Here is a 19,412-nt window from a genome sequence, read left to right as displayed (position 1 = left end):
TCCGCCTTCCACCACATATGCCACCCGCAAGCATGCAACATCTTCTTTATTCTATTTTTCTTCTCTATTTTCGTGTAACGTCCTTTTACTATAGAAATTTTTTTAAATTGTTTTTCAACTTAAAGACTAAAAATAGCTATTGAGTTGGCATTGACTGTGTTACGATGTTGTGTGACTCGTATAACACACTATTGTCTAATAGCACATTTGTTGGATTATTTAATTGACTATTCTCTACGCGTTACGCTTTAACTAATCGAATAATACATCAATGGTAAAAATGCCTAAAACTGGCAATGCTAACCAATAGAGGTACCCAATTTCTGATATTTATAAAAATATCTAACATACTTTACCTCATATAGAGTTCATATTTAACATTTATTTGAGATTATCGGAAATTGGGTTCTAATAAATACTACTTTTTGATAACTCTCTGTCGTTATAGCAAGCACATTCACTATAATAATACAGTTTGCATTTGGATGAACGCATTTATTATTTATTTATTGAATTAAATTATGTTCTTAAATTAAGCTTTGCATAATATTATACATAAATATTAACGAATGATATTATTTACAAACGTTTTTCATAAAGATCAAATCTTCGTCAATAAGCATGCATTAAGTTACAATGATTTAATATGACGATATTGTTTTTAAACCTACAAAATGCCACTGTCTGCGCAGTGAATGTACATATTAGATATACTCGTACAATAGGATATAGTGCGCAACGTGTGTCAGTCCGCAAGTGTGTAGCAGCCCCAATAGTAATGCGTGCATTGTGTGTATACTGTGTACTGTAAGCCCTAAGCCCCACGTCTGTCCCAATGTCCCGGCGGCTGCAGTGACGACGCCACGTCATCCAGTCTCTCATCGCTGGCACTCGGCGACGCGGCACCCGCCTGGCGCAATGACTTTACCAGGTAAGAATGCCTGCCCTACGCCCCGTCCTACCATCCCACCTTCTACGTCCACCTAAAAATGCCCGCTGGGATCGCTGATACGTAACTCCATCATTAGATTTTACTGTGATGCTGAGCATGCTTTAACAAATGTAAAGATGCACTTTAGTTAAATATCACTTTTTAAATTAAGTATTTCACCCTTTTGAGTATTTTTAAAACTAGCTTTGCTTTTGATTCATTTACTTTGCTGGCTTGAAACCTAACCTTTGCAGTAATCAGAACATAATGCTATAGGATAGTGAAGGGGTTCCCGCCAGTGTCACCGTTCATCGGGGTGAGCCCTACTCTCTGCTACCTGTTGAAGGAGAAGAAGCCATTATGTTGCTTGCAGCTAGCACAAGTGTGCGAACACTGCGCCTATCGTAACGCTAAGGAGTACCAGTGGCAGAACAAGACAATCATTCTAGCCGCAGACTACGCTTCAAATGGCATATACAACTTCATTATTCCCCTTCGAGCTCACTTCAGAACCAAAACATCTTTGAATCCTATCATACTTCTCCTGGAACGAAGACCTGATATCGCGTTCCTCGATGCTATATCTTACTTCCCACTTGTCTACTGGATGATGGGATCTATTGACTCGTAAGTTTCTTATTCGATAGTAGAGTTTTCACGGACTAACTATTACATTACATGATTAAATAAGTTCGTCTTCTGCAGGCTGGATGACCTACTGAGAGCTGGAATAACACTTGCAGAAAACGTAGTGGTTGTAAACAAAGAATTATCCAACTCGGCTGAGGAAGACAGTTTGTCTGACTGCAATACCATCGTCGCCGTGCAGACCATGTTCAAGTAAAATCATGATCTGGAAATATTAAATAATAATTGTCAAGAATTTTCCTTTGCCACGTTTAAATCTAATTTAATATTCTTGCAGATTTTTCCCATCGATAAGATCAATAACAGAACTGTCGCAGTCATCAAATATGCGTTTTATGCAATTCCGAGCTCATGATAAATATGCATTGCATCTTTCCAAGATGGAAAAGGTAATATCAAGGACCTCTTTTAACATATAATGTTTTTATGTAACAGTAAGGTAAACTAGTCAATCTTACAAGACGCCGTTACCAGCGCCACAGAGAACATTATATACTATTTAATTGAGTAATTAATTTTTACTGAGTATTATAAATAAGTAGATTGTATCACAAAATATATAGGTATTTAATTCCTTTCAGAGAGAGAAAGAGCGAGGTTCTCATATCTCGTATATGTTCCGTCTCCCCTTTGCGGCGGGTTCCGTATTTTCAGCATCCATGTTGGACACACTACTCTACCAGGCCTTCGTCAAAGATTACGTCATCACCTTCGTGCGGCTGCTGCTGGGGGTCGACCAGGCTCCCGGCTCAGGCTTCCTAACATCTGTAAGCTTTCACGCTAGCGATACGCGACTGCATTTTCATTTACACCACCATTTCATTCATCCCCATCAGGCTACGCGATATTTTTGCGAATGCTCTGACATATTTTAATAAACGATCCTTAATATATTGTAATCTTTTAAATTGTCAGATGAGAATAGGAAAGGAAGACATGTGGATTCGCACGTATGGCCGACTATACCAAAAGTTGTGCTCGACTTCTTGCGAAATCCCCATTGGGATCTATAGAACGCAGGATACAAGCCTGGCCGACCCCTCACACCACGTGAGTATGTCGCCACGCGGCTCGCCAAGTTGGTTGTGGTCACGACTGACGGGAATGCGACCATCGCGGCCATCGGTGAGTCGGTTATTTACTGGAATCTCCTCAAATACAGTCCGTTTCCTATCCGCTATCTTCCCTTCATTTCTGATCTCTTTTTATCTTCCTCTCCTTGGACTGTATTTCAGGCTTTATAAATCTTTTTTATCTTTTCCTCGAAACATAGGCACACCCGTCAACTTTTGTACAACCAAGCCTACACTTGTGGCGTTCTTTTAATTAGTTTAGCATTGATTCAAATTTACCTTTTTCACAATATCTAACTTATTTTGTGTAATCCACGTGCTTAATCTTGATACCTGTATTTACATATATCATTGCAAACTGCTAGCAAGCAAGCTGAGTGACTACTATTGCTTTTGCGTTTATCACTGAAATAACTTATTGGGATATACTCTGGGAAGCGTCACGTCATGATCGTGTGGTCAGCGTCGCGCGCGTCTTGTTCGCGTTATCAGACCGATTGTCGCAGTCCCGCACCTTCGCATGTACCTAGCGTAGATGTTCTCTAAACCTAGCTTTCATAACTTTCTCTACTAACGAAAACATGTGTAATCTTGTAGCGAATAATACATTTACATCTTTATTCTCTGTATGATTATACCTCAACTGTACATTGATTGGACATTATGAATATATTAAACAGAACGTTTAAACTCATAAAATACCGAGAACAGTGTTTGCATGTTTCACAGACTCAAAGCCAACTTAGATGGAGCATTAAAACATAAATAGTTGCTGACATAGATAATGAATTGGAACAATAAAATTTGTAGATGGGCCATAGATACAGCATGAGCGTAACCGTCACTCTCATTTCCAACAAAAATAATTTTGTAATTTAAATCTTATTATGCTTCCATAAATCACCATGTTATATCACAGTGTGAGTGTGTGTGTATGAGTTCCTGCTGAGAGCAGGTGTAGGTGTGTGTATATGGCAGAAGTGTGAACAGCTAGTTGCAGCAGGGCGGGCAGAGCGAGGCGCGGTCTGGGGATTCAAGGGGGGCGCGAGACACGAGTTCCAGCTCCCCCACGGGCTGCCTCACGGGCTGCTACGGCGACCGCACGCCGGTGGTAAGCTCCCCGCAACTGGACGCTCGAGCCGGCTAAGGGACTCCGCGCACGCTCACCTTTACACCCTGCCTCATAGCAGCCCCTTGGTCGGCTCCACGCATACCCTAAATATATCTCTTCAATTATAACTTCCATAGTCACTCGGAGTCGTATTGCAGGTACTAGATCATGTTATGTATAGAACTCACTGGTTCCAAAACGATCACTTTGCAGGCTTTAGATTCGCATAGTTTAGTGTTAGACTGTGTGTGTTTAACCCGCACACTTATGCCGAGGCCCCTCGGTGACTGGTGTAACTGCAAGCATGCTTAATCGGCAATATTTTTGCGTGATAATAAATCTTCATTTAGAAAGATGGCATACTTGCAGTGACTCCAGGTTGAACCTTTTTATTGTAAGAATTTAGAATTCACCTATAGAAGATAGGCTATAGATTGAAAAAATATTCACATATCATGGCACGTATGTGCTTGAAGCGTTCTACAACAATGTGTGTACTCAGAGACGAGTGAACACACTGTCGTAGATTTGATTATAACTAACATGAATTGAACATTAATATAAAATAGAAGAGTATTATTTCCCAGTATTCAGCGAGTCTAGCCGACGAGGCAAGAGACAACCACGCGCAACAGATAGAACGGGCTGAGATTGCAAATCTGGTTCGTTCCCGCATGGAGTCGCTCAACCTGAACGTCATTGACTATGACGACGTGAGTGAGAAGAGGAACAGTCTCTCCTACGTTATTATTAACCCAAGCTGCGACCTTAACCTGTGTGAGGGAGACGTCATGTAAGTATACAATATATGTACCTGTAACCTCATGACTTTAAGAGTAAAATAAAATTTGATCCGGATTCTTTGGTGCATTTCAGATATTTGGTTCGGCCATCTCCATTCGCAGCTCAAAAAACATTCGAAAGACACAATAGCAGACGAAAATCGAACATTAGTTTTTGTTCAAGTGTATGCGCAGCAGCAAGTGCTGGGAGCGGACGACGTGGCTCTACACTTTCAGGTGTGCGGGCACCGCCACTCTGTACCACAAAAGCAAATTCACTATCATTACCAGATAGTCCAACTGTCCTCACAGATTTTCGTGGTCGCTCAAACTCTCTGCGAGTTGTGGATGATGCGATGTTGTGCCGATCAGCATCGCTCCGTCAGGGGCTTGGCACAAGCCCACGGAGGAGAAAAAGCAGTCTCGAGGAAATCGGAATTACGCATTTTAATTCTCTGTTACAACATCAGCAGCAACAGCAAGAGCAGGACGCTGAAGCGATTAAAATGGCTTTGCAAGGAAGTGCTGGACTGGAGGTGACACCACTGGAAGACAGATGGCCGGAGTTGCGTCCTTCTTCGCCTGAGCCCCAACACCTGCAGGGAACCATCGTCTAATTCGGTCCCACTTTGGGTCCTCTAAGCAATTGTTAATGAATATTTATACAGTACAACAGCTCCAAAGAGTTTAGTGACTGTCCCCTTCATAAACTTAATTCACCTAAAAGTTATTTTGTGAGGTTTGCACGAAGTCTTCAATCTGGCTGTCTTTTGAAATTCTTCAAAGTCCCAATTGGTTAAGTAATGACTGCAAAGTAAATGACATGTTTTAGAGTTGGGGCTGACGTATTGTGTAACTGGTTAAAGTAAACGGCTTAGCGTCGCGTTTGTAGCCTGAAGTAGCGCGAGCGGCAGTGTATGTTAGCGGGATCAACTAGGTAGTTAGTGATAAGGGGAACACGTCGGCGTAAGGCTGTACATATTCGCTTCATCCCCCCCCTCCCCCTCACAGACCAGTTAACCCTTCACTACTCCCTCCATAACCTTATGGCCTTGTCTGTAAATATCTAATGTATTACGCAGCTGCAATGTTAGGAAGGTTATTTTCTTCTATGTCTAACACAATATTTGTTTCGACGAAATAAAAAGTACGAGTATTAACATTCACTAAGTTATTCAATTTTAGAGCAATTATGTCGTCAGTTTACTGCGACGGTTAACGCGAAATCGTTAAAGTTTTAACAATATATTCGTGTGTGTAGTGTCTGCACTTACATTAAAATTGCCATTGAGTCTTGGCCGCTTCAAAAAATGATTTGATGTTTTATTTACGATAAGTATGCTTGCTTTAATATGATACAAATGTGGTGAAAACTTGATTCATCGATAAAAAACTAAAGCAGGGTTTCTCTGTAATACAATTAGCACTCTCTAACATATTTTAATAATCAGTCATCTAACGACGGTACCCAATGACTTGTACAATTTATAGCGCTATTGATGTTATAGGGTATGCCAGCAGTATCTTTAAGGAAACTGTATTTTTCCTTATTCATTAATGATTACCACCAGTATAATAGTAACTTTTCTCGATGTTATTGCTAAATGATATGATTGTGAGACCCCATTATTATTATGTTGTTATTAGACAAAAATCAACTTAATAAGATCCAAATCTAGACAGTTATATATATATACAAATGCGATACTTGCTACAAATTATTATAAGTGTAATGTATGAACTTCGACCGAGCTTATAGGACCTTTATTTCCCAGCCACAATTATATTCTATTAAAAATATAAAACACGAATTTGTAAGCAACACATTCAATAGAAAACGCAGATTGCGAACTAATTAATTAATCTTGAAATATGTAATCTTACGTTTACGGCTTTAAATGTTGGTCATAGACCATAATATCAATGTTACATAGATTCTCTTAGTTAAGATTTTGTAGTACATATATATGTGGATATATAGATATACAAGTTAGCGGAGTTAGCCAGTCCTGTTCCACCATGGCCAAGACTTATTGGCCTTAGCGAAATTATAATTTACAATTAATGTAAAAAAGAGATTTATAATGTATTATTAGTATATAGCGTAGAATATTCGAGATTATATCAATATATTTATCTTTATTCCACTATGTTTAACTATAACTTGGCAGTGAAGCCTTTCATTTAATGCGATTCTAATAAATTCAACACACAGTAATGTATTTTTATTTCCGAGTCGCTGAGAGTGAAGCCCTTAGATTATTATTTATTTATGTATATATATATAATATATATACAGATGAGGTGATCCGTCTTTTCTACTAACATTTTAGGTATAAGAACTGGCGTAACAATAGGGTGGCAGGGCTGGCAAAATGCCACGGGCCCCCGACCCAAGAGGGCCCCTGCCCAAGAGATATTATGTTCTATGGATGAATGTGAAGTCTCCAATACGCATTGGGCTAGCGTGGGGACTACAGACCATTCCCTAAGAGAGGAGGCCTATGGCCATTAGTGGGACATATACAACGTGTAATTGAGTTCAAATCTTGGAGTTTATTAAAAAATTAAACTTAGTACAACGTGATGACTTTTCCTGATAGGGCCCCATCAAAAGAATTTGCCATGGGCCCCAGATGGTATAGTTACGCCACTGGATTTGGGCATAAATAAAGAACGTCAAAGCCGTTTTAAAACCGCTAATACTTGTGGTTTATTCGATTAGCTAATATACTTGATTTATAAATTAACGAGTCCTATTAATTCGATGGCTCATGGCAGTAGTGATTTCAAAGTTATTCTTAATTGTTATTATTGAAAGTAATTTATTATGTCGGAACCATAGCGTTACTGTCAGCTGGTATTGATATTTTGCCACAGAGCTAATAAACTAACAACATCGAAGCTGTTAACAAAAATAAACGATATAACGAAACGTTAAATGTATTATTTTTAACGAATCCAAGAATGATTTAATTGAGTCGTAGTAAATACTGATAACTTGATCAACCAAGAAATCAATTATACACAATAAAAGATAAGATGTCGTTATATACGGTCACTTCTGCTGCGTTTTTAATTATGGTAATGTTTTCTTTATTTTTTTAATTCAATTCCAGTTTTAAAGGAATTTTATTTCTTAGGTTTCATTGTTCTCTCAAAATATTTCAACGGAAGACTCTGGGCACGTAAGTTTAATTACGCAAATTAGTTCAGTTTCATATATCTAGTTACTTTTGTGTGTACGAAAATCACCCATAATAATACGTTCATGTTTACAACCATGCATTAAATTAGTAGAAAAAAGTGAAAAGATCTATCTATTGTTTGTCTCAACCTGACTGATTCCGGAAAGGTTCCGGCGTTAGTTGAACCAGAATGCTAACTAATAGCGTGTCGCATCATATGCGCTCTAACTCGGGGCAAAAGTCACCAAACCCACGCCCCCATCTACAACAGGCCATAGGTTCTACAAACACCACGTATGAAGAAAATAGACCATGAAATATGTGTCAATCAAATCTTAAAAGGCCGGCTACGCACTGGCGAGCCTTCTAACAATGTTAGTGTCCATGGGCGGCGGTGTCGCGCAACGTTAGGTGAGCCTCCTATTACATAAAAAAAGTGTGTGGTGGTAACCATTACACAGAGAAGTGTTGAATTAGTGGCTTAAGCTTGTGACACTCATGACAAAGTAAAAGTAAATATTAATTCCATTTTACTTTTGTTGAAGATGAAGAAAAGCTGCACAGCAAAGGTTTGTTTTATTTATATCATTAATCATTTTCATCGTACCTTCTCAGACACTGTTCCCTTTAAGCCTTTTATTTCCAAAAATGTTACAGTAAAGTAATTATAATACAAATTCTTAACTCTAGTTTTTAACTATGGCAATGATAGGGCATAGGCCTATACCAACTCTTTCCAAAGTTCCCTTCCCTTCCTTGCTCTCTTGTGCTCACTCCACCGATTGTCTTTAGATCTACGCTATATAGTAGCATTAAATTAAAATTTGATAATTTTATCGTTACGATTTCATTTAAAAAATTGCAGTGTAAAGGAAACGACTGCCGTTCTTATGTAAGTTTTCTTAATATTAATATATTAAATAATATATTTAAGTAAGTTCGGATTCGGCTTATGATTCTGTTTAATCATTTTATAAACGTGTTCATCAAGATATACGCCACGATAGACTATTCTCTAGAAGTAGAATTGCCAAAGAACATGTCTTTGAAATAGCATCAGAAATTATGATGTTACTATTATTGTTTTGTGATATTGCTAATTGTAAGTTAACATTGATTCCCGTAATTTAGTGTCGTGTAATTGGTCTATTTAAAGTCAGTTATAACAGATAATAGGAATGCTTATTAAAATGACTACCATTATTATTATCCCTACTTTTTAGAAACAAATAATCAATCTAATTGCCTAGTTTTAACTAAAGTTCTTTTCTTTAAATCGTAAAAATTAAGATAAAGAGACGAAAGTGTATTTAAGTTAAAAGAGTTCTTAAACTGATTTAGTTTCAAAAAGAAATCAGTTTAAGCAAATAAACAGAAAGGATTTTTGAATGCAACACAAAAACGTTAGTTAAGGAATCTTTCTCAAAATGATGATACTAAAATGTTATTTATAGTGTTACGGCAGCATGTCGACTGCAATGGTAAGTATGCTAGTTGTAAAACACGCATTACGATGCCATGCCTAGAAAAGGAACAGTAATAGGCAGGCAGACTACATCTACAATAAATTAAATAGGCTACTCAATATCTATCCGCTCACCGCCCAAAATTAAAAAAAAAGAATAAAGGACTGGCTTCTGAACACACCTTACTTAGAGTTGGAGATGATACTGAGACCTGACACGTAGTTACACATTCAACACATTACACTCACTCTCACATGCACCCACGCACTTCAAATGCAAATGCTTTTTTTCTTTTTGCTTAGCATTATGCTCAGAAGATACTATTGCACTCATTCATGGTAATCCTTTTTCTTTTCACTTAACAATGCTCTGTAGATACAATTGTACGATAGAAATAGGATGGCGTAGTCTTGCTCTTTCGTGAATTTTGTAAACGTTGCTGACATTCATAAGCATGCTCTAAGAAGCATCTAAATTGAATAAACGTATTTTGATTTTGATTTTTGATTTTGAGAAGTCGTGTCTCCGGTTTTATGAATCGGCCTAGAAGTGTGAGCTTTATTTAGAATTAAACATTATTTATACGGAATAAGCCTGTAAATCTTTTACTATAAGTCTTAACTTGATTGAACTTTCCGATTCAACTTAGGGTCCTTCAAGATATGAGCGTACCAATTCTTAAAAGGCCGGCAACGCAAACGCAAGCCATCTGACATTAAAAGAGTCCATGGGCGGCGGTATCGTTTAACATTAGTGAGCATCCTGCCCGTTTCCCCCTTGCCTTTAAAATAAATGATTGAGCATGGTGTTTATTAAAAACGGACACAGAAATATATCCGCTACTGAAGCATTGGAGTTGGGATGTCAAACCTGCAAACAGCTAAGATGATCAATGTATTATGTCAATACTTTATATATAATATGAATAATATTTGCAGGCAGTTGGATTCAATTCCACGGCGAAGGTAAAATATATTTTTTTAACGCGTTTAAAACCAAGAAATATTTTCACGTTCCGACAACCTTTGAACATTTTTTTACAACTAACTACTTCTAACATAGTGTTAAATTTAAATCAATAATTTCGTCGTACATATATACGTTTTATTCCAAAGTAGCAGTGGTATGGACGGCCGCTGCCTATTTTATATATATACGCCCATTGTAGTGTGTATAATTTGCTTTATATAAAGTGTAATAATAATAAAAAAATATGTTGAAACTTATCCTACCTATGCCATTGTATCTTTATATAAACTAAATATACTTAAGTATTTTAAGATGATTTTTTTAAATCCTTGTCTGTTTAAATTATTGTACGTAATCAAAATATACAAACTAATAAATTGCAAAATTAAACTTAGTGTAATTTTTGTAGGAACCCTCACTTAATATTTTATATTTTGTAGGTGAAAGGCGACCTTTCATCAGTCGAGGTAAATAACATTATTATTGGTACATATTTATTAATATTAAAAATTAAGTGACGTTCAATAAAAACAAATATACTCTTAAATAATAAAAATTCTAATGTACATTCATAATAGACCTGCGGGTACGCGCGACAAAATAAATCTATATTAAGATATTGAACTCTGTTCTATTTTCAGTGTTTTGGTCCATTCTGCAAATCGTCGGTAAGGTTAAAAAAGTATTCGCATCCATATAATTAAGGGGGTTTTTATAAAAGCGTACGCATGACTAGGACTTGCTCTTCAAAAGGTACGAACAAGGACTGTCTCAGACTTGAAATTTGAAATCGTATACAAAGCATAAAAACGTGGATAGAAGAAATAGAAGCGGTAGCAGGAAGCGAATAGAGAAGGAAAGCCATGGACAGAGTATGTTGGAAAAAGCTGGAGGAGGTCTTTACCCGTGAAGGGGTTCCGATCGATGGCACTGAAGGTAGCTAGGATATAGGATATATGGAGGATAACAAGATTAAAATAATGTATAAAATGTAAAAAATCTAAGCTGTATATATTATTTTTTTCATGATTTGGAAATTAAACGGGCTTTATATATAGATGACGCAATTCCTTGCCTAAGGATAAGGCCAAGTCGCTAACCCTAACATTTGGAGTCGAGACTTAGAAAGAACTCTGTCTCCCATATGTCAATACCCAATACCTTTTGACACTCGGGAGCCATACTTGGCGCTAAGTGCCGACGATATTACCCAGAGCTGCCTTGCGATTCTGTAACTTACAAAGTGAAAACTCGAGAAGTGAGTTACAGAATCACAAGGCTGTAGCGGTCCATTTGGACATCACCATACATCTTTTGCTCAAAAGCTGTGAGAAATTACATTATCCTTCGAATCTATAAATATTTTGATGAGGAAAGATTTATATTTTCACTGGACAAATTTCAAAATTTTTTGCTTCCTGAGTAAAATTTATATTTATTCTCAAAAATGTCTCTCCGTGCGAAGTTGGGTCGCCAGGGTACTTATATTAAAATATTTTGTTATAAGTTCCAATGGGACATGGGACAAAAATGATTCCGATAATTTTTGTTCGCCAAATGATCTTAATGAACAATTATTGTTGTACGACTTCCAGCTGCTATGTTCATATGTTTCACAACTGAGTCAAAATAGACGCTAATTCCATATCTGTATGTTTTTTTCTAGTGTGATGGAGTACTAAACATTTGTATGTCAAAGGTATAGTTCACTACTTAGTTCGTTTACCTTACGTGACATAAAGTAGTTTTGTATTTAAAAACTGGAGAAAATCGCATGAAAAAAGTCACTTATGTATACAGGCACGCCTTGCTTTGGGACATTAATCATATTCATAATCTAACTAAGGATCTAGGGCTAGTTATTATATTAACGTTAGGAGTTTTTAGAAGCCATTTGGTAAGTTTAAAAAAATCAGTGGCGCTACAACCTTTTTTATCCGGGCCTCATATTTCTGTATCTGTTTCATGATCATTCGTCAATCTAATAGGCGAGTAGATCAGCCACCTGTGCCTGACATACGCCGTCGACTTTTTGGGTCTAAGGCAAGCCGGTTTCCTCACGATGTTTTCCTTCACCATTAGAGCGAATGTTAAATGCGCACAGAGAAAAATCATTGGTGTACAGCCGGGGATCGAACCTACGACCTCAACCGCTGAAGCCTACTACTACTAGGCCAACACTGCTCCTAATATAGTAAGTTTAAATTACATATAATAGGTAGATAAAAATGATATATTAATGCCCTATATTTCCGTCGAATGAGTTGCTCAATCGTGTATACAATTGTCTACCCCAAATACAGCGTTCTTAATTTGTTTTATAAATTTAACGATATATATAAACTGTAGCTACAGACACCAAAAAGAGGTTTGACCGTGGAGAGCCACGCACATACACATTCACTTAAACTTAAAGATTAACTGAATGTGTATTTAAAAGGCACTTCCAAAATGTACTTTTATATGGAGACGAATGGGAAAGAAACTCCATACATACTCTTTTAATATAGTTTTTACAATATTTTGAATACATTGATCTGATTTTTATTATGTAGATATGTACGTGGTAATCACATATTCACAATATAGCAACTATAGATTTTACATTATTCTTTATAAAAACATTAACATACAGTCAAACAGTGTGTGAGTTACGTCAAATGTGATTTCTTTTAAAATGAAAGCAAATATAAACCTATATGACTAGATTAGCAACTAGTTGATTTTGTCTAGTTTGATTGTCCTATGGACACCAGCATATTTCCAAGTATTTAACCTGAAATAATAATAATTAACATAATTACCAAACCTTATTTACCTGTTGTGTATTTATTTAATTTTCAGTGCAACGGTCGCGCGTGTCATTCTAAGGTAGATAATAATATTCTATTGAGTTTATGCTTCCGTATTTCTCTATTACGCCTCCCGGGCTGTTCCAAACTACAAGATAAATGTAATCTAATCACGGACTCAGAATAGTAAAAGTCTTAAACTGTGATAATCTCAATCGCATAAAATGCTGAATAATGTAGCTTTAACTTGTGCATAACAAAAGCATTATATCAGAACTGGTTATAAGTTGTAATTCCTACAATACAAATATCAGCCTTCGTTAATCTCCTATTTTATATTGGAACCAGTAAATGCTTCGGTAACTTCAGCTAACACGCGAGACGACGGGCTCACACTCGAATATTATAAATGTAATTGGAACTTTTCCAATTAAGGGTAGGTCGGTAACAAGAGAAAAGAAGATAGGTATCCAATACATGTGAATATCGTAAGGTCCCGCAAAACAAAGTTTTTGGATAATTTTAAAATTGTCATTTCACATTCCTAATATTGCAGTGCAACGCTGGTGCGTGTCTTACATTGGTAAGTTCAAATATATTTAAATAGCTAGTTTACAGTCGAATAAAAAACGAATCGTCAAAGTTATTGTTAGCATGACTTCAAGTGTTTTTTTTTTAAATTAGTTATGTTTTAAACATTAATAAGTAAATAGAAATTAGTGAGTATAGGTATAGGCCTCATAACTCGGCATAGAACTGTTTTACCTGATTTTATGTAGGACTAGGTTACGGAAATTGTATATTAGCTGTATAATAATAGGAACTATATAATATCTTTTTAGAGTGAAGGTGCATACGCCATATCCAACGTAAGTTTTTTATTTACGTTAAAAGTTAATTAAAATATATATAGATATTTTTGATTCAGACTAACACAATAATTTTTGGAAAAAGTTATAGGAGACTTCAATGTGCTATTTGCTTTTTTTAATATAGAACAGGAGGCAAACGGGCAGGAGGCTCACCTGATGTTAAGTGATACCGCCGCCCATGGACACTCTCAATGCCAGACGGTTCGCGAGTGCGTTGCCGGCCTCTCTTAAGTACTCGTTACTTAGTTTAATTGGTCTGCGATTTAAGCTCTAACACGTAAATCTATTACTCGACAAGAGAGATTTTTTAAAATTAATAATAAGTAATATTCTGTAAGTTAAGTAACATAATGTTCCGATTCTTTAAGCGCTCTCATTTGTCAGCCTCAATTCGTTTAAATCAATTAAGGACCAATTGTTAAAAGGTCTTACACAGGAAGTCGAGCCAAAGTCAGGTGATAGTAAATGATAAGAACAGAACATTAATAAAAAATCTTCTTTTTTGTTTGTACTTATAAAAACATTCTAATGTTATACCAATTAGGAATTCGGACTAAATATGCAGTCTTTTGCCAACATTGCATAGTGCATTTGTTAATACGGTCGGATTGTTGGATATAACAGTAATTTTATGTACAAAAAATTAATTAACTTCTTGGACTGGCAAGATTTTCAAAAATACGTGACAGATTTTTCTATTCTATTTCTGTTTAACCACTATCTATCACACGACTACTCGACGTTGAGACACCAATGATTTCAGAGTAGAGTACCTAATGTCACTCGTGCATGTGAACAATCGCAAAATATTTGTAACCGTCTTGTGTTCTATCGATTAAGATTGGTACACAAATTTTTCTTAGAAACCTTAGAGTTAATAATAATAATAATAATTGTATACTGTGTATTACAGTGCCATGGTCATAAATGCAGGTCAAATGTAAGTAGCAAACATTATACCCCGCGGGCCTCTAATTGGAGTTTAGTGCCTGCACCTGTTTTCATGTAATGTACCTAAATGATTATTTCACTGGGAATCGAACCATCATGTAAGAGCTTATAAAATCCTTGCTTAACTTAAGATGGTCAGAAGGCATCCAGAGCAGAGTCCTCTATCCTTGTCTGTCTTGTGCAGCTCTTTTAATTTCACCTCACATCTTTCCAGCATCCTTGGCCTCTGCTAATAATGGCTCATTGCCAAGTCTGTTTTGTTGTTCGTTCTGTCTGTTCTGTCTGTTCCCTTCAACTGTATTTAATAATTCAGTTTTGAAAGTGAATTCCCGGTAAGGTTACAACTCATAGGTAGTATTGTGAAAGTGATTGGAACTATATAAACCATAGACTTATACGTATATATACGCCAGTATATACTAAGTCTATGATATAAACAAATAAGGATTTTATTTCTCGAGATTTTTTTCATTTACAGTGTACAGGTGAATTTTGCGAAGCTATAGTGAGTACGCGAGATTTAATTATTAATAATTGTGTAATTGCGAGATTATTAAGTCAAACCTGAGTAAGTGACAACTGGGTAAGTGAGAAAACTCTAGTAATAAAAGTATTTACCAGGTCTTCTTATTTGCCCTCCTGAAACCTTTATGAGTGAGAAACATGAAACCTGCACAACTGTCATATTCACGCGTGGACCGCTATAAGTGAGATTGAGACTTGCCTAAACCTCTATAAGCGACAGTTAAACGCATTTAACTTTTGCTATTTATTACTATTTCTTAATTTCTTTAATTCAAACCAAAGCTTGTTTGCTATCTTAATATATATAAATCTCGTGTCACAATGTTTGTCCTCAATGGACTCCTAAACTATCGAACCGATATCAATCAAATTTGCACACCGTGTGCAGTTTGATCCAACTTAAAAGATAGGTTAGTTTAAATCTCAAATTATAGTCGCAATATTATTTTATTGCAAATATTTGTTTATTGTTTGATACAATTCTAACAGATGGCGCTGTGTTAAAAGTACCATCGTTTCACATAAGGTCTCCTACAGTTTCCCTTGAATAGTTTACTTCTATGTAATTTAACAAAAACCTTAGCCACAGCAACGCTTGGCCGGTCTGCTAGTAGTTTTATAGATCTCTATATGTGAGATAGACCCTGAAACTCGACTTAGTGAGAAACCTTTGTAAAAAAAAAGAGATCGCGGTCCTTTGAGCTCCACTTATCCAGGTTTGACTGTAAGTCTGAATGTAATTTTGATACATTAATTTATAAAATTAATACAGTGTTCGGGAACATCTTGCTTAGCGGAGGTGAGTAATAATAATTATATTTAAATTAATTTGATATGAACTTCAACGTCCATAACACATGTCCGAACCAATTCGACTTAGGGTCCTTCAAGAAAAGAGCGTACCATTTCTAAATAGGCCGGCAAGGCACTTGCGATCCTCCTGGCCATGTGAGTGTCCGTGGGCGGCGGTATCAATGTTACATAAAAAATTGCAAGAATTACCCAGTAGTCTTGTTATGTTTTAAGGAGCTCGAGTCAACCACAGCACACATGCATTACAAAATTATAACGAACCTTGTTCTTTTAAAAAAAATTGTTATCTTTCATTCTTTTTTATATTTTTTTTGGCTATCGTTATTTTGTGTGTGTTTTGTTTGTAATAAATGTTATTATATGTCTATTAAGAGTAAAAAGTTGTAAATGATATTATAACTATGTTGGTGTGTCAGTTTCACAACCTTCTACTTTCATTATTTTAGAATTAATTTGTCAAGTCGTAACTGTGTTTATAGTACCCGCTTATTATTAAGCGATATACTTAAGGTACATCGTTACCGTAGGTGGGTCCGTCATTCCACAACTGAGCGTTTTTTAAGGCACTTTCTGTGGCGCACCACCCCTATATGGAACCAGCTGCCCACAGAAGTATTTCCTAACCAATTCAACTTCGGGTCCTTCAAGAAAAGAGCGTATCAATTCTTAAAAGGCCGCACTCGCGATCCCTCTGGCATTGAGTGTTCATGGGCTAACATCAGGTGAGCCTCCTGCCCGTTTGCCCCCTGTTCTATTAAAAAAATTACTTGTGCAACGTTTATAAATAATTGCAGTTATTAGTGTAAGTATAATTTTTGGAATAACTTGCAGTGTCATTCTAAGAGATGTACCGCATGGGTAAGATATGATTTACTTAGACACAACGTTTTGACGTGATAACGTCTTTAAAATCTTTTTAGTCGGGTGACATGTTCAGAAACTTGTGTCACACCAAAACCTCACGAGCGCGATCGCAGGTATAACGAGAGAGAGATGGACAGATCTCCCGTCTCATCTCGAGCGCTGCCAGTCATTCCGTGAAACTTGTCATGCGGAATCCTCACGAGCGGAGGCTGGCATAGCGTTCGAGTGAGTGGACCGATCTTCCGTCTCTCTCACTCTAGCGGCATACAAACGAATGGAGATTTGTTATCTTCATTAATTCCTTACTTCCCAAAAACTTATATCACCAATAAGACGTTATCACGTAAACATCTCGATCGTAAACCTACTTTACAAACAACCAATATTTTTTTTTATTTAACTTACTGCAAAGGGAAGCAAAATATAGAAGAAATTTCAAAAATTCCAAAACACAGAGATACTGACTATAATAAGTATTTTAATGTATTAAGAATATATCATATAAGACACCCAAAATAAAACTTAATCAAGCCCTGTTGAGTAAATCAATGGCGCTACAACCTTTTTAAGTTTGGGCCTCAGATTTCTGTACTTGTTTCCTGATCGTTTGTCAATCTAATAGGCAGGTAGGTGATCAGCTTGATGCTTGATACTCGCCGTCGACTTTTAGGGTCAAAGGCAAGCCGGTTTCATCAAGATGTTTTCCTTCGCCTTCGCTTATTAATGCATAGTAAGAAAGTCCATTGGTATCTATTGTCCACTGGTGCACAGACGGGGATCGAACCTAATTCACACGCTGAGGCCAACACTGCTCTATCAAGATTTACTACTTATCAATATAATATATTATTAATTTACCGTTAGATATAAAGATCGTAACGGCGTAAACTATTTTATGATTACAGTGTTCTGGAATTGCTTGCGAAGCTGTTGTGAGTACAAAAAAGTAGCAATTAAATGAGATTTCTTAGTTATAGATGACCATTTAGTTATAAAGGAATAACTACCAGGGCACGTACTGTATGTCTCTAAATAATGATTAACTTGCGATATTTATTTCATTATTTGAGTTCTTACAATAATAGGTAACATACTACACCTATGTGTTAAGCTAGGTAAGCCCTCCTGGCAAACTCTCAATCTAAGAGGTTGCCAGAAGTATGTAGTACTAACATGGGAAAATATGAAGTCATTCTTATAATTTCTTAGTTACTTGCCATTTTATGACAAATTAGTATTAACTAATCCAATACAAACCAATACAATATTGCCGAAAATTAATCTGGTTGATTAACAGTACTATTGGTTTCGAAAGTTACAGAGTGGAGGGTACTTTGTTATACTTTAACAAAGTTTCTCAAAACAAAATATCTAATCTTCAATATTTTTTTAGTAATTATATATACGAAGCCTATAATCGATCGTCCGAAACCCGGTGTTGCAGCAATGTAATTTCTATGTAGGTATGCATTTAATAGTCGTAAACAATTCTTGTGATCTTGATGACTTAAAGATCAAAACATCCTACAACAAATTAACTGTATGTGATAATTGTTTGGTTTAATAATTAGGTGATCTTTCTTCTGAGGTTTAAGATGTCGGTCTTCTCATGATATTCCTTCCCTATGTGCTAGTGATCACAGCGCACACACAAGAAAAACTAGAGGTGTATGATCCGAACTACCTTGGGTAACATATCTCTTTAAATTTGTAGTAACATATTTTATAATTCTCTACAGTGTAAAGGACGTCGCTGTCGTATAAAGGAGAATCAAGCAGGAAAAGTAAAAGCTAACTCCGCAACAAATGTAGGAGAGCAACAGTTTCAGCGCATTTCGAAACGCACTAAATTTTGAAAACGTTATTAAAATATATTTTTTAATACAGTTGCTCAAAAAGTGGCGTATTGCAGGGACGTATAGCGTTCGGGATGTGGGCTATTACACACTCGTGCTTTTTTTTTACCTTTTCCGAACTAGTGCGTTTTCTTTCCCAACTGTCAAAATAATGTCTATTAAAAAGAAAAAACCAACCACGAAGTTTTTACTAAAAAAAATTCATAGAAATTTTTATGATTCATGCAAATATTTCTAAAAAGAAGCTACTGCTTTGTTTCAATATAAGATTTAATTATTTGATTCAATGAGTTAGGTTAGATTTCATTTCATCTCCTTAAATTTCATTTCATATCAATAAAAAATTGTACTGAAGACTTGGCTGTATGGGCATAGTTCCCTTTGCCTACCCAGAATGGGTGAAGAAAAAAAAAATCTGCTTATATTCTTTTACGGTTGGCGCCATTTTCCAAAAATGTTCTTTGCGCGTTTAGTTGTTTGTTATATTATATATTAAATATACATAAAAATCATACGAAATAAATAATTGTTTGTCTCAAACAGTAAATAAATATGCAACCTAAAACTTCTC

General features: G+C 36.1%; 2 protein-coding genes across 19 annotated transcripts in view; both read left to right on the top strand.

Moving 5' to 3' along the window:
• The window catches only part of LOC125062599 (potassium channel subfamily T member 2), a 50,865-nt gene extending 44,102 nt beyond the window's left edge, over nt 1-6,763 (top strand). For 6 of the 17 annotated variants that reach the window (XM_047668627.1, XM_047668622.1, XM_047668612.1 and 3 more), the window contains 9 exons: nt 854-931; nt 1,208-1,558; nt 1,637-1,771; nt 1,857-1,968; nt 2,143-2,346; nt 2,495-2,704; nt 3,653-3,763; nt 4,351-4,556; nt 4,640-6,763. In XM_047668627.1, coding sequence (XP_047524583.1) covers nt 854-931; nt 1,208-1,558; nt 1,637-1,771; nt 1,857-1,968; nt 2,143-2,346; nt 2,495-2,704; nt 3,653-3,763; nt 4,351-4,556; nt 4,640-5,162 — 1,930 coding nt within the window. In that variant the 3' untranslated portion in view covers nt 5,163-6,763. The remainder of the gene's footprint in view (nt 1-853; nt 932-1,207; nt 1,559-1,636; nt 1,772-1,856; nt 1,969-2,142; nt 2,347-2,494; nt 2,705-3,652; nt 3,764-4,350; nt 4,557-4,639) is intronic. The other 11 variants (XM_047668624.1, XM_047668628.1, XM_047668626.1 and 8 more) reach the window with 9 other exon arrangements.
• An 847-nt stretch (nt 6,764-7,610) lies between these two features.
• On the top strand, nt 7,611-18,986 carry LOC125062219 (keratin-associated protein 9-7-like). Of its 2 annotated transcripts, XM_047667984.1 has the most exons (17): nt 7,611-7,733; nt 8,279-8,302; nt 8,599-8,625; nt 9,188-9,214; nt 10,138-10,164; nt 10,609-10,635; nt 10,810-10,836; nt 11,835-11,867; nt 13,013-13,039; nt 13,517-13,543; nt 13,803-13,829; nt 14,746-14,772; nt 15,262-15,288; nt 16,081-16,107; nt 16,953-16,979; nt 17,891-17,917; nt 18,725-18,986. In XM_047667984.1, exons 2-17 carry the CDS (start codon nt 8,279-8,281, stop codon nt 18,839-18,841), a joined length of 525 nt encoding a protein of 174 aa, XP_047523940.1. In that variant the 5' UTR covers nt 7,611-7,733; the 3' UTR covers nt 18,842-18,986. The 2 variants fall into 2 exon arrangements, with proteins under 2 accessions (XP_047523940.1, XP_047523941.1); XM_047667985.1 differs by lacking the exon at nt 11,835-11,867.
• The last annotated feature ends 426 nt before the right edge of the window (nt 18,987-19,412 follow it).

The sequence above is a fragment of the Pieris napi genome, chromosome Z, assembly GCF_905475465.1.
Source record: "Pieris napi chromosome Z, ilPieNapi1.2, whole genome shotgun sequence".
NCBI classification, from domain to species: domain Eukaryota; kingdom Metazoa; phylum Arthropoda; class Insecta; order Lepidoptera; family Pieridae; genus Pieris; species Pieris napi.
The sequence above is the reverse complement of the archived record's forward strand: the minus strand, read 5'-3'. Positions and strand labels throughout refer to the sequence as shown.